Raw genomic sequence first — 14,195 nt, 5'->3', positions numbered from 1 at the left:
ACAGTGCTGTGGAGCATAGTAGGCACTTGGGAAATATTCTGTGAAATGAGCTGAGAAATCAATGACGGAGCAAAGGCAGGCTCCCGTGCATGACCTCATGAAATCCTTGGTGTCGTTACCCACTTTGCGGATGAGGAAAGCGAGGCTCAGGGAGGCAGAGCCGATGCTAAGTGGTGTGGGGCTGTGGGATGCAGCAGAGAAAGCCTAGGTAGCTCAGAGGACCACCAGCCGCCCACCCCTACCTCACAGGTACGAGAGACACAGCAGAGGATGCGCTGATGGGGGGGGGGGGGCGGTGGGAAACCCAGGGACGGTGCACATCAACTCGGAGGGCTCCGTGTGTGTCAGTGCCCAGCTGGAGATGCTTTGCTGGCAGATTAGGAAAGTCTTGGCGCTGATGGGGAAGCTTCCGGCGCCTTGTCCCCAATTCTGGGAGCTGGGGCTCCCAGGACCCCGTTTCACTGGGGCCGGTCGGCTCCAGTCTCCAGAGCCAGGGAGAGACCTCCACGGCTACCCGGGGATCGCTGGCATCTGGGGTCCTCCCCACACACCCACAGCCCGGAGGCCAGCCTGAAGCCCTCAAAGGGCGTACGGGTGGGCCCCGGCTTACTTGGGGAGCGGGGAAAGCCCACAGCGTCCTGGTCCCCTCCCTCCGGGGTACCGGGTCCCCTTCCCCACCGCAGCTCGCAGCCCGAAGCTTACCTTGCAGTGGGGCTGGGGAGGGGATGCCCGGCCCTCTCCGGCCTGAGGGGCGGGAGGGGACAGGGTGTCCAGACCCTTTGTTTGCTGTTGTGTGTGTATGTGTGTGTGCGCGACTGTGAGACCCGCTGGGGTGTGGGTCCGTGCGCGCGCGTGCCCGGGCCTTGACGGCCGCGGAGGTGCTGGACTGCCCGGGCTGGCGGGGGGGGGGGGGGGGAAGGGGAGGGGGAGGAGAGGGGGACTCCCCCGCCCCCGCCCGCCCACTCGCGGGTTTGAAAGATGCTCGAGGGGGAGGGGTTGGCAGCGGGCGGGCGCTTTTGTCTGGATGGCCCCTCCCCTTCCCTGGGTAGGGGAATCCCCCCCCTCGGGAGACCTTCAATCCATTTCCTCTAGTCCCTTCTCTCCAAACACCCTTTGGGGTAGTCTGGGGAAAAGCGCCCCTTACCCGAGGGGCTGGAGCTCCTCCCATCTCACCCGCCCCCACGGAACGCCCTTTAATCTGAGATAATCTTGGCCTTAGGCTGCAACACGGCCTTTTATCCCGGTATCAAAACGAGGGTTGGGATGTACGCAAGGGTGCAGCTGGGGTCGCCCAAGCTCACAGTAATGGAGTCTTTAGAGCCCCTGCCGAGGAAGGGGGCCCCAGACCAAAGGGGAGGGGCTACGAACGATTCTAGAGTACCACCACGAGGAAAGCCTCCTTCCGCACCTCCACGATCCCCTTCCCGTCCCCAGTTTGCGCGGGGCCTGGAGCACACACACCGTTGGCTTGACATTAGCGACACCCAGCGGTCGCACAGGTAGACGCCGCGGACAAGGCTCCGGAGACCGTTAGGGTGATCCGGGTGATTTTTAGAGGGGGCGTGTGTGTGCGAATCCCAGCTCAGGAATGGTAGAGGGCTGGGACGCCAGCGGGAGGCTGTGGTCCGAGTCAGGGAAACACAGACCCCTAAGGCAGCGCCACGTCGCCCCCACATCCCCAAAGGCAGGACCGTATTCCTTCTCCGCTTAGACCTTTCCAGGGCAGGGCCCTGTACCCCTCGCTCTGGGAAAGTGCTCTGATCAAGACACCTCTCCCCAGCCTTGTGTGTGGTCCTCGTCTCAAGGGGCAGGGGGAGAGGTCTTCCCGCCGAAGCCCGCCCCTGCAGAGGGCTCGGGCTGACGTCACTGCGGCGTGGCTAAGGGGACTCGCTCTCTGCCCCGCCCCTCGCGGCCTCCGCAAACGCCCAGCGGGGGGCAGCAGGAGAGCGGAAGGGGGGGATCGAGGTCGGAACGCCAGTCCGTATGCCCCCAGGAGGTGCCCAGTGGAGGCCCGCGCCCAATGAGGCGGGGTCTTTGCGGGGACTCCCGGGGGCCGGAACACGTGCGCAGGACCCTTTAAGGTAAGCAGGGTCGCCAGTGCCGCCACCGCGGTTACTAGGGATATAACGTCATGCGCGGGCGGGGACGTGCGCGCCCGGGCGGAAGCGGAAGGGGCGGGGCTCCGCAGGCCGAGTCTCCAGCGCCGCCGCCGCCAGAGTCAGAGCCGGAGCCCGTGCGGGCTGAGCCGCTGAGGCAAGATGGTGGACTATAGCGTGTGGGACCACATCGAGGTGTCTGACGATGAGGACGAGACGCACCCCAACATCGACACGGCCAGTCTCTTCCGCTGGCGGCACCAGGTAAGGCGCGCGCGCCCATCCCCTTCCTTTCCCCCTCCCCCCCTCCCCCGGCCCGGGTCTCCGCTCCAGAGTTCTGACCCCTAGTACTGCCAGGGACCCCGCCATTGCCACCTGGGGTTCCCAACGCATAGTCTGGCCTTTTAATATCGCTTAAGGGTTCCTCGATTCAACTCTAGACCCCAGAACGACATGTCAGGGCGCTGAGTCCCTACCTGAGATCCCAGGCCTCCCCTCCGATTTCTGTGTGGAACTCCCTGTTGACCCCTAGGGCACCTTCCTCCGAGTACAAACTGATAAGACAAGCTTTGGGGGTGTTCCCCGATCCCATCTGGGACCTCCCACTGACTCGCAAACCTCTGCCTCAGAGTCCGGACCCTGGTAATATTTGGGGACGCACTTCTGATCTCGGATAGACCATCGGTCCCTCTCCAATCACTAGAGTCCTCAATAGTTTGAATTTATTCTGCGATCTTCCTCCCTAGTTCTTGGCAGAGATTCCCATTCAGATCCAGAGATCCCGCTCCTTCTCCAAACAGAACAAGGCTCTCTGTCCTCCCCTGAGATTTCTGTTCCTGGCTTGAGATTCCAACCCAGGACCCCTTCCCTAGAATGCAGACTGGTGCTCCACCAGGGCCTTCGGTCCCATCCAGGCTGGAGTTTTGGAACCCGTTTTCCCTCCGGACTGAACCACCAGCTCCACTCTGATGGAGCCTCCAATTCCAGCCACTCTAGCCTCACCTGCTGTGGACCCCATTTCCCACTAGTCCAGGAAGCCCTACCCCGCAGGGCTTCCGGCACAGCCAGAGCCCCTGCCCCTCCTTGCTTTTGCAAGCCCAGGCACCAGCCACCCCCAACAGCTTCCTGTAGGTAGCCTAGGAATGCCTTATACCAACTCAGGTCCAACATCCAAACCCACCTGGCCTCCCTCCTGTCCCCAGCTTGGTCTGCTGCTGTCAGGCACCCCAATTGCCCCTGCTCTCATGAGGGACCCTCCCAATCTGATTCCATATTTACTTCCCTTTCTTTTATCTATTTGCCCCCCAATCCAGATCCTGGAGTCCTACCTGGGTGTCCTCCCGCCTCTCCCTGCCCAGCAGTGCTCACAGACCAACAGAACAGGTCTCATAAGACCTAATATTCTAACCTCTTGCTCCCCCAAATCGGAGCTCCTACACCCACATACTTGTGCATGTTACACTCACACTGAGGGTATATATTTCTCAGAACCTTCCACTTAGGAATTCCCCACCCCACCCTCGCATATAGCAACTCCCAGTCATTTATCCAGAACCTCCTAGAAGGGCCCTTCCCCATCCTGCAGTGTCTCTAGTCCCTACATCTGGTCCCCAAGCCCATGTCCAGCCCTTACCTTAAAGCAGCAATCTCTTGGGCCTTACCTGCCAGGCAAGCCACTGAGTGTAAGAAGAAAGTTCTAGCACTTTCCTTTACTTGCCGTGTGTAACATTTTATTATGAAATGCTTAAGACCTCCGCAGAGCTCTGAAGACTATTCTTGGGAACACCTATTTCTGTCACATAAAGAGGTTAATCTATACAGCTGTGTGAAGAACAGTTTGGTCCTGCCGGGTGGGAAGGCTCCCACCTGGTGCCCCCTCTCCTGCAGAATCCTGCCCGCCATGCCTTCCTCCCTTTGGGCACAGGACCTTTTCCCCGTCCTGCCGAGGGCCCTGTAGCTGTAGCGGAGAGTGTTGGGGCGGGGGAGGGGAGGGAACGATCTTTAGCGCCCCATTCAGTGGCAGGCAAGCTTGGGTTCTAATCCCAGCCCTCCCACTTACTCCTTTACTTTCCCTGCCCCTAGAGACCATCCTAAGACTGAAACGAGATTAGGCCCAGCTGGTACTTGGCTCGGGGCTGGGAGAGAGAGTCCCCACATGGGACGGGGAGGGGGGATTAGTGTAAAGGTAGCCTGGTGTGCTTCCGAGCCGGGGCCAGCACACCTAAGTTCCAATCCTCGCTTCTCAATCACTGACTTACTGTACGACCTCTAGTGAGTCGTCTTCTCTCTTTGTGCCTAAATTTCCCCGGCTGGGAATACTAAGCGTGTCCACCCAATAGGGTCATTGTGAGGAGTTACCTTATTTTTTTAATGTTTGTATTTTTTATTTTATTTTATTTTATTTTTGAGAGAGAGAGAGAGCGAGCGAGCACGCACAGGGGTAGGGGGAGGAGCAGAGAGAAAGGGACAGAGAATCCCAGGCAGGCTGACACGGGGCTCCATCCCATGAACCACGAGATGACAACCTGAGCTGAAATCAGCAGCCGGACGCTTAACTGTGCCACCCAGTCGTCCCTGGGGTTCCCTTCCTTACTTAATGTGTGTAATGTCCTTGAGACAACATCTGACGTGTGATGAGCTGTCCGTAAACTTGAACCGCTCTCTGTCATCATTGTTATTTAGGTAATTCGCGTTCGTGGTAAAGAAAAATTCCAGAGGTTCCAGAAGGGGACAAGGGAGTCTCCCAGCCCCAGTTCCCTGGCTTCCTTGTCCAAATACAGCTACTGTTACTGGTTCCTCGTGGCTCCTTCCATTGAACTGTATGGCATTGAGATTCTGTGAGCCTCGGTCTTTCTGTCCGTACGGCAGGAGGGTGGTGAGCCCTGCCGGCCCCTTCTCTCTGCGGTGGCTTCTGCCCTGCCCAGCCCGCCGCCCCTGCCAGCTCCGGGATGGCTTTATTTAGCTTCAGCCTCCCTGGCGGCCACTCAGAGGACACCGAGAAGAGCTTGGTGGCCGCCCAGCATAGGCCAGCAGGGTGATAGTTTCCCGCCACCACCTGAGGCCAGCTGTAATGCCAACTCCAGAGAGCTCCTCACAAGGCAGCAGGAAGCCTCCAGGGCCCCGCAGGCCCATCGTGGAGGTGGGGGAAGTGATGGAGCCCGCGGCTTCTTTCTCTTTCCCCTCCACGAAGCAAGGGCCTCCTCAACCTTTGACCACGTGGGGGGAAAGTGAGGCTTGGGATTGATTGTATGGCTCCTGTGGGGCATTAGAGGAGGGCCCCGTCTCCTGACCCTCACCCACCAGGTGCCTGGCTCTGTGCTAGAACCTGGAGATGCAGCCCCGAATAAGGCACAGAAGTGACTTAGCAGACCTTTCTGGTGGCGGCGGCCGCGACAGTGGTGATAACCGTGGGGTGTGTCCGTTACTGAGTATGAACAGTATGCAAGCTGTTTCCTTGGAATAGCTCTTGAGGGCCCACTTCACAACGAGGAATACGAAGGCCGTGAGAGTGGAAGCGACTCAGCCAAGGTCACGTTGCCCGAAAGTGGTGGAGCTGGGTGATGTGACTGTGGCAACAACCACTCCCAGTTATCGGGCGTTTGCTCTGGCAAATCCGTCTAAATGCTTGAAGTGCATTTTTTCTTGTTTGAGCCCCAGAAGAGTCCCCAAAGAGAAAGGCAGAGAGAGGGAGTGTCCCCTCGGATAGTAAGGACCGTAGCCACCATGGCTGAGTATCCAGCATGGCTCTGGACCATCTGTCCTAACTTGTAACCTTGGCTTCTCCCGGTGCAACCCCGTGAGGGTGCTGTTGTCTGCATTTGACAGATGAGGAAACTGAGGTCCCTAGAAGTTAGGGGATTGACCCAAGGACATCCAGCCTTTACTTGGTGGCCATGGGGTATGACCCCACATTTGGGGTCCTGCGGCTGTCCTCCAGCATCTTATCCTATGTTCTGATGATCGCGAAGGGGCCTTTGGGGCTCACTGATGCAGAGTGGGGGCACTTGCGGAAGGCGCTGTGTAGGTGGAGTGAGGGGAAAAGAGTTCCAGATGGAAGGAACAGCATGTGCAAGGCTAAGAGTCAAGAGAGGGCTGTTGCATTTGGGGAACCTTAAGGGCCAGCATCTGCCTGGGACCCAGAGTTGGGAGAGGAGAGTGGGACCCAGGCCCCTGTGGGGCCTTGGTGCCATCTGGGCGGCTTGGGGCAAGGGTCAGGGTTCCCATCTGAACCCAGACAGTTCAGGTTGGGGTATCCGGGAGGACTGAAGACAGATGCGCGTATTTCAAAGACTCCTCTGGCAGCCTCTGAGTCTAGATTGGGGGACCAGCGATGGAAGGCACTGGTACTTTTCGGGGCCCCGTCAGTGGCTCTGGATTGAGCAGGCACTGAGATGATGGAGCTGAGCAGGGATGGAGAGCAGACAGGGCCATGCGATGCTACAGGGGGTCCAAGGAGGAACTGAGCGAGAGCAGGAATGAGGAGGGGTGCTATCTGAGCTTGGGGTGCAGCAGAAGAGAAGGTCTGGGGAGCAATAGCTGGGGTGGGGGGGATGGGAGACTGGGGGGGTACCAAGCTAACGCTCAGGGTGGGGTACTGGCCCGGAGAGAGCTGAAGGGGTTTGGGCAGCGGTCCAGGAGCCGTACTTGGGGTGGAGCAAATTGGAGGGACATCTGGAAGTGAGAGCCATCAGGACTGGGTAGCGTAGAAGGAGGGAAAGACAGGGCCAGTGAGCAGGCCTCAGTCAGGGGCAGAGATGGCTGGAGGAGGTTGCTGAGCAGGGGAGGGCACCCGAGTGTCACTGAGGGCGGCTCCAAGAAGAGGGGGAGCCTGAGACCCCCATTCAGTATTTCATTACTTTATTCACCCAACGAGTGTTTCCTGAGCCTTTACTGTGCACTTGTGTGTGCAGACACGAGAGTGAGCAGAGCCCCACCTCCACGGAGCTATTACCCTTAGAGGGGTACGGTGTCTAAAACACGATAAGGGGGCGCCTGGGTGGCTCAGTCAGTTAAGCGTCCGACTTCAACTCCAGTCATGATCTCACGGTTCATGGGCTCAAGCCCCACGTCGAGCTCTGTGCTGACAGCTCAGAGCCTGGAGCCTGTTTCGGATTCTGTGTCTCCCTCTCTCTCTGCCCCTCCCCTGCTCGCTGTCTCTTTCAAAAATAAATAAACATTAAAAAAAAAAAAAAAAAAAAGACTGGTAAGCACGGGAGGGAGTAAGCGGTGGTGGGAGGGAAATCTGGAGAGAGAGCCAGCAGCCGGTACAAATGCCCTGAGGTTTGAAGTGGGTTCAAGGAAAGTGGAGGCAGCCGTTGTGACTGGAGGAAGAGGGCAGGGCAGATGGTGCACAGCCTTGTGGGTCAGGGTCGGGGATAGGACTTGGGCTTTTGCTCCGAGTGACGCGGATGCCGAGGAGGGAGGGTTCTCAGCGGTGGGTGGACTCGCGCAGGTGTGTGCAGGTGGGGCGGAAGGGAAGCCGCGGGTGTCTGTGGTGCAGAGGGTGGTGCGGACACCCGCCTGGGGCCATCCCCGATGCTGCTGGACGGGATGGGGCGGGGCTGGGGTCAGGGGACGGGCCCTTCCCCAGAGTGAAGGGCTGCCTCTGCCCACAGGCCCGGGTGGAGCGCATGGAGCAGTTCCAGAAGGAGAAGGAGGAGCTGGAGAGGGGCTGCCGCGAGTGCAGGCGCAAGGTGGCCGAGTGCCAGCGGAGGCTGAAGGAGCTGGAGGCGGCGGAGGGCGAGGGCAGCAAGGCGGAGCTAGAGCGGCTGCAGGCTGAGGCTCAGCAGCTGCGCAAGGAGGAGCGGAGCTGGGAGCAGAAGCTGGAGGAGATGCGCAAGAAGGAGAAGAGCATGCCCTGGAACGTGGACACGCTCAGCAAGGACGGCTTCAGCAAGGTGCGGGGGCGGGGCCGGGCAGGGTGCACTGGGTGGCGGGCGGGCAGGTGGGGGGCAAGGATTGTGCGGGTGGAGGGAGGGATGGACTGGCGGGCCCCGGGCGGGGAGGGAAAGGCGTGGGGCTGGGCGGATGGAGCACCCCACTGGTACCCCCCTCTGATCTGCCCGAAGGCCCTAGTGCGAGGCCACACCTGCCACACCCACGCTCCCGCCGCCTCGATGCTCACGGCGCCGTCACCGCCTCCGCCGTGGATGGGATGGGCGCTGCGGCCTCGGCCCAGCCGGCCGAGCTGGAGGCGCCGTGCGGCCTCGCCCCAGCCCACTCCCCCTCTCGCCCCATCACAGAGCATGGTCAATACCAAGCCAGAGCAGGCGGAGGAGGAGTCGGAGGAAGTGAGGGAGCAGAAACACAAAACGTTCGTGGAGAAGTACGAGAAACAGATCAAGCACTTTGGTGAGTTGGGCGCGGGGTGGCGGGGGCCCCCTGGTGAGGGGTGCGGACGACAGGGGCTGGCCCCCCGCCTCCTGGGCCCTTCAGCGCCTCACCGACGGTGTCTCGTAGGCATGCTCCGTCGCTGGGACGACAGCCAGAAGTACCTGTCGGACAATGTCCATCTGGTGTGCGAGGAGACCGCCAACTACCTGGTCATCTGGTGCATTGACCTAGAGGTGGAGGAGGTGAGTGGAGCCTGCCCTGCGACTGGGAAAGGCCCTGCCCTGAGGCCACCACTTGGTGACACGCTGCTCTCCCTCGGCAGAAATGTGCACTCATGGAGCAGGTGGCCCACCAGACCATCGTCATGCAGTTCATCCTGGAGCTGGCTAAGAGCCTGAAGGTGGATCCCCGCGCCTGCTTCCGGCAGTTCTTCACCAAGATCAAGGTCGCGGCCCAGGAGCCGGGTCGGGTGGGGCGCGGGCCTCCTCGGGGTGCGGGCCACAGTCCACGTGTCCACCTCAGACTCAGGCCCGTGGGATCAGAACCCGCGATATCAGGAGAGGGCAGAGACGTGCAGGGGCCACAGACCGGTTGGCCTCCAGACAGAATCTAAAAGGGGAGCTGACAGGACGTGCCGGAAGTCCCTACGGGGGGGGAGGGACAGAGCCAAGGGCACCTGGGGTTTCTCACCCAAGCGCCTGGAGGAACAGAGCTACCCGGGCAGCCGGTGGTGGTGATGCAGAGATCGGGTTGGCTGTGCCGACCTTGAGGTGCCTGCAGAGCCCCTCGGGGACGTGCAGGAGGTGAGCGTCACATCACAGGTCTGTAGCTCAGGAGGCGTGCAGGCCGGTGGCCGTTAGCATGTGGACGGTGGGACTGGCTTGGAGGTCGTCCCGTGGAGGAGACTGACCGAGGGTCTGAGGGCCTGCTGCGGGGGGCGGGGGGGTCCTGGGTCCGGCCCAGTGAGTGCCTCCCGGCCCCGACCCTGCAGACGGCCGACCGCCAGTACATGGAGGGCTTCAACGACGAACTGGAGGCCTTCAAGGAGCGCGTGCGGGGCCGCGCCAAGCTGCGCATCGAGAAGGCCATGAAGGAATACGAGGAGGAGGAGCGCCGGAAGCGGCTCGGCCCCGGCGGCTTGGACCCCGTGGAGGTCTACGAGTCTCTCCCTGAGGTGCGGCTCCGGCTCCCCTGCCCCGGGTGGGCAGCAGGCGGGACTCCCCGGGGACCCGGCTCCTGACCCCGGCCCATCTGCACCCGCAGGAACTGCAGAAATGCTTCGACGTGAAAGATGTGCAGATGCTTCAAGACGCCATCAGCAAGATGGACCCCACCGTGAGTAACCGCGCCCCAGGCCCGTCCCTCCCCAGCCCTGCCTGCCCACGTTGCCGGTAGCAGTGTCCCCTCTGGGCTTCCCAGAGGAACAAGGGAGGTCGCGTCCCCTCGTGGCCGGCACGGCAGGCAGCCAGGCTTTCGTGCCACGCGCTCGTTTACGTACGCGGAGCACCTCCGGTGTGACTCCAGCAGCGAACACGGAACTTTCAGCATATCCCCTGCCATTGAGTGTCACTGTCACCATGGGCCGTTTATGAGCATAGTGGGCACACCAGGCTGACTCCACCTTTGCCCAAGAAAGGGGCTCTGCTCCCCAGCCTTGGTTACCCCATCAAACCACGGTTTCTACGCTAGTACGGAAAATGGTTGAACACTCGGTAAACGTCAACTGTTTTATTAAGTGAGGTCTACGCCCAGTGTGGGCTTGAACTCGTGACCCAGAGATCACGAGTCGCGTGCCCTACTACTGACTGAGACAGTCAGGCGCCCCTGGCTGGTGGTGTTACTAGGAACAGTAATAGTGCTGGTAGACAGGACTTTGTGTCTTCCTAGACCTTGGTTTGATCCCATTCCTGCCACTTGGCTCGCTCGTTGGCCACACTAGTTCCGCCTCTGTGAAATGGGTCTAGTCGCAGGACCTGGCCCAGGATTACTAGAAGCTTCCATGAGAATGGCTCTCTAGACCTGGGGTCTTCAAACTGGTTCACGGGCTCAGTGCCTGTCTTTACAAGTAGATGCATTTTACCGGAACGTAGCTTTTGTTCTGGATGTACGTTGTTTAATTTGAATTAAAGTTAAGTAAAATGTAAAGTTCTGTTCCTCCCCCGCACTGGCCACTGAAGTTTTGGCAGCCACATGTGGCTGGTGGCTGCCGTGTTGGATGATGCCGATTACAGGCCACTTCCATCGTTGCAGAGTCCCTTGGGCCAGCTCTGGGCTAGAACAAGCAGTAAGAACGTCTAGGGATATGCAGGGCACGGGCAGGGCCCCTAGAAGGCCGCAGCCCGGCCTCACTCACCACCTCTCTCCCCACAGGATGCGAAGTACCACATGCAGCGCTGCATCGACTCTGGCCTCTGGGTCCCCAACTCCAAGTCCAGCGAGGCCAAGGAGGGGGAGGAGGCAGGCCCCGGGGACCCCTTGCTGGAAGCCGGCCCCAAGCCAGGCGACAAGAAGGATGTCAGCGCGTGACTCGCCCCGGCTGCCGCCTGCCTGCCCGCAGGCCCCCGTGTGCCCCTTTTCAGAAAACAAAAATAGATGCCTCTCCCCAGCTCCTGGCTTCCTCCACTTTCGCTGCTCCCGCCCGGCCCGGGTCAGGGAGAGAGCTGCCCCCATCCCACTGCCCCCACCTCAGTGCTCATCCAAGTCTCTGCTTTGAGTCAAGGGGCTTCACTGCCTGCAGGCCACCCCCCCACCCCCCACCCATCAGCATTATGCCAAAGGCCTGAGGGTCCAGGGAGGGGTGGAGGTCGCTAGGCTGGTCCGTGGGGTGTGGGGAGGGTCCCCAGCCCAGAGGCCTGCTCCAGTCACTATGGGCTCTGTTTTCACTGTTCATCCGCTCTCGAGTCTTCTATATGGTAAACAGCAATGATCTACCAATAAAGGATTTCAGATGCTCAGGGGGGCGTCTTGAGGGCTGTTGACACAGCTCTTCTCTTGGGGTGGGAGGGGAACCCAGTGAGTGTCAGAGGCCTGGCCTGTGTTGCCCCAGGCCTTATCCTCCAGCTATCTCTATTCTGGTTCTCTCTATTCTGGTTCCAGGCTCTTCTTACACAAGCTATTCCACTGCCTAGAACATTCTTCCCCAGGATGCCTTTACGTTAGAGTTCTCAGCCTCACCCCCCACTCTTTGTGGCTTGTCCTCCCGGCCCCCTGCTGCCACCCATTCAGGAACATCATCCTCAATCTCTGACCACTGCCCTCGGTCTCCGTGACCTCCTCCCTGGTCCGGATCCCCGTCACCTCTGGCCTGCAGCCTGCCCCAGCCTCGTCCCCATCTCCCCCTTCCACACCAGACCCCAACAGGCCGTGGCCGGAGGGTGGCCGTGAACAAGGTACATCCTTCCCTCCCAGCAGAAGCCAAAAGCCCTCTCCGCAGCAGACAGGCGTGCCCCTTCTGCCCGGTCCTCTCTCTGCCCTGGTCTCATGTCCTCCCCTCTGTTCTCCCTCTCTCCTTGCAGGTTCTTGAGCACTTTAAATTTCTCTTTATCAGTGTGACCTTGGCAACTTCCTTAGCCTCAGTGTACCCCTCCTGTGCACAATGAGTAATGTTAGTGCCTTTCTCCTGGGGCAGTACTAAAATGACATCATACCACAGGGCAAGCATGGCGCCTGGCACTTAGATGCTCAAAATGCGGGCCTTGGTGTGTCTGTCCCTTTACCCAAACACCCTTCCCTGCAGCCCTCACGGGGCTCCTTTATAAAGTAACGGAACGTTTGGGCCACAGAAAAGGGCCTCAAGAATAGTATGATGAACAAAGACATCAGTTTAAGATGAAACCAACCAGTGAATCCCTCTGCCTGCCCCTTTCCAGGAGACCCCACTCCGGGCAGCTGCTTGTCACTCAGACCAGAGCTCAGTACCACTTTTTCCCAGGAGCCCTCCCTGACCCACCCGAGTTGCCCCTCACTTCCAGCCAGGCGGCTCGGCTCGCCTCACCTGCCATGTGCCAAGCTTTGTCAACCTCGAGTCGTCCTCTCCCTGGCGCTGTGAGCACCACCGGGGCACAAACAGTGTCACGTGGTCCTCGGGTGCTCACAGTGCCCTGGAGGGGTCCTGGCGCGCAGTGGGCGGTCAGTAAACCTCTACCAAAGCAGAGCCTCTAGGTGGTGTTGGTGCACGTTGGTTGCCACCAGGGGGCAACCGTGAGCTGCAAACCCCAGTGGCATCTCCTAAAGCTTTTCATATGGTGGGAACGGCAGCCAGGGATCCAGAGGGCTTGGGCAGGAGGAAGGCATCCTAGGGTCCTTGGTAAATCTCGCCTGTCCAGGATTCATCCAGGATTGGCAAGTTCATTGTTTACTGTGAAAACTTTCCAAGGTAGAATCCATATTACTGGCTTTTCCTTCTGCCTCAGGCTCCAATACAACTCAGCACTGTTACTGATTCTTTGCTTAAGATTTCAATATTTTGTTCGTGGATGGGTTTTGTTTTTTTTTTTTTTTCACATTCATTGTGCTTTTTAAAAATATTGCATTAAAGTATTTATCTTGGTTACTGAGCTTTTTGGTGCCCTCTTTTGCTTTCAAGCCTCACCTGCCTCACCCTAGTGTTGGCTCTCGTAGGACACGGGATTTAAAACGCATCAAGCAATATTAAGAAATAGGGAGACAGCTCCATATCTGCTCATTATCTACCCAGGCGGTTCCCTTCCCCCAATCACAGGACCCCACTGTCCATGGTTTCTTGTGACAACTTCCAGAGTTTCTTTTCAGAAACTTGTTCTTACCCCCCTCCTCTCTTTTACCCAAAACAGCATATCCTATAGTCGGAAATGCATCTTTTTTTTTTTTTTTTCACTGAACAACAGACCTGCAGACTGACCTCCCCTTATCGTCAACACTTCCTCATTCCTTCTATCCTGTGTAGAAAGCTCCAATATACGCCTATCTCAGCGTTGGTTTCACTGACCCTTTTTGATTAACATCTGGGGTTTTCCCAGTCTCTATCTTTGCAAGCAAGAAATACCCTTGTGCACCACTTCCCATGAGTACGGGCATCCTACCTGTAGGAAAAATTCCTGGAAGCAGGATCTCTGGGTCTTAGCTGGGGGGGGGGGGGGGACAGAATTCAACTCAAAAGGGTTTAACAACAATTGCAATCAAGGGGTTGATGTCAGGGATGTGAGCGGGGCAGGGGGATTGGAGAAGCAACAAATGTATACCCAATGTTTTGTTTTTCTAATTAAAAAAAAAAAAAAAACGTTTACTTAGGAGAGACAGAGTGCCAGCGGGACAGGGGCAGACAGCAAGAGGGAGGCACGGAATCTGAAGCAGGTTCCAGGCTCTGAGCTGTCAGCACAGAGCCCGACATGAGACTTGAACTCACAAACTGTGAGAGCACGACCTGAAGTCAGATGCTCAACCAACTGAGCCACACAGGCATTCTTCAAATGTATTTTCTACAGCTGCTGTAACAACCACAAACTTAGCACCTTCAACACAAATTTATTATCTTAGAGTTCTGCAGCCCAGAAGTCTGACACGAGTGTCACTGGGTTAAAACTAAGACATTGGCAGAGCTACGATCCTTCTGAAAACTCGGGGTAGGATCCATTTCCTTGCCCTGTCCGGTTTCTAGAGGCTGCCCACAGTCCTTGGCTTGGGGCCCGACGCCATCTTCAAAGATGGTGAAAATAAGTCAGACTCTCACATCACATCACTCCGACTTCTTTTTCTTTTTTTAAACTTATTTATTTTGAAAGTGGGGGG

General features: G+C 58.5%; 1 protein-coding gene across 1 annotated transcript; it reads left to right on the top strand.

The window, feature by feature from the left end:
• Positions 1-2,192: 2,192 nt before the first annotated feature.
• Positions 2,193-11,383, top strand: CDC37 (cell division cycle 37, HSP90 cochaperone). The gene is made up of 8 exons (XM_047096157.1): positions 2,193-2,360; positions 7,712-7,993; positions 8,339-8,447; positions 8,556-8,671; positions 8,752-8,874; positions 9,421-9,603; positions 9,693-9,764; positions 10,800-11,383. Exons 1-8 carry the CDS (start codon positions 2,259-2,261, stop codon positions 10,953-10,955), a joined length of 1,143 nt encoding a protein of 380 aa, XP_046952113.1. The 5' UTR covers positions 2,193-2,258; the 3' UTR covers positions 10,956-11,383.
• Positions 11,384-14,195: the final 2,812 nt, after the last annotated feature.

Source organism: Lynx rufus, unplaced genomic scaffold (genome assembly GCF_022079265.1).
Source record: "Lynx rufus isolate CCGP_SWC_20201006 ecotype Redwood Valley unplaced genomic scaffold, mLynRuf1.p SCAF_4, whole genome shotgun sequence".
In the NCBI taxonomy this organism is placed as follows: Eukaryota; Metazoa; Chordata; class Mammalia; order Carnivora; family Felidae; genus Lynx; species Lynx rufus.
Note: the sequence above shows the minus strand (reverse complement) of the source record. Positions and strands in the feature narration are given on the sequence as shown.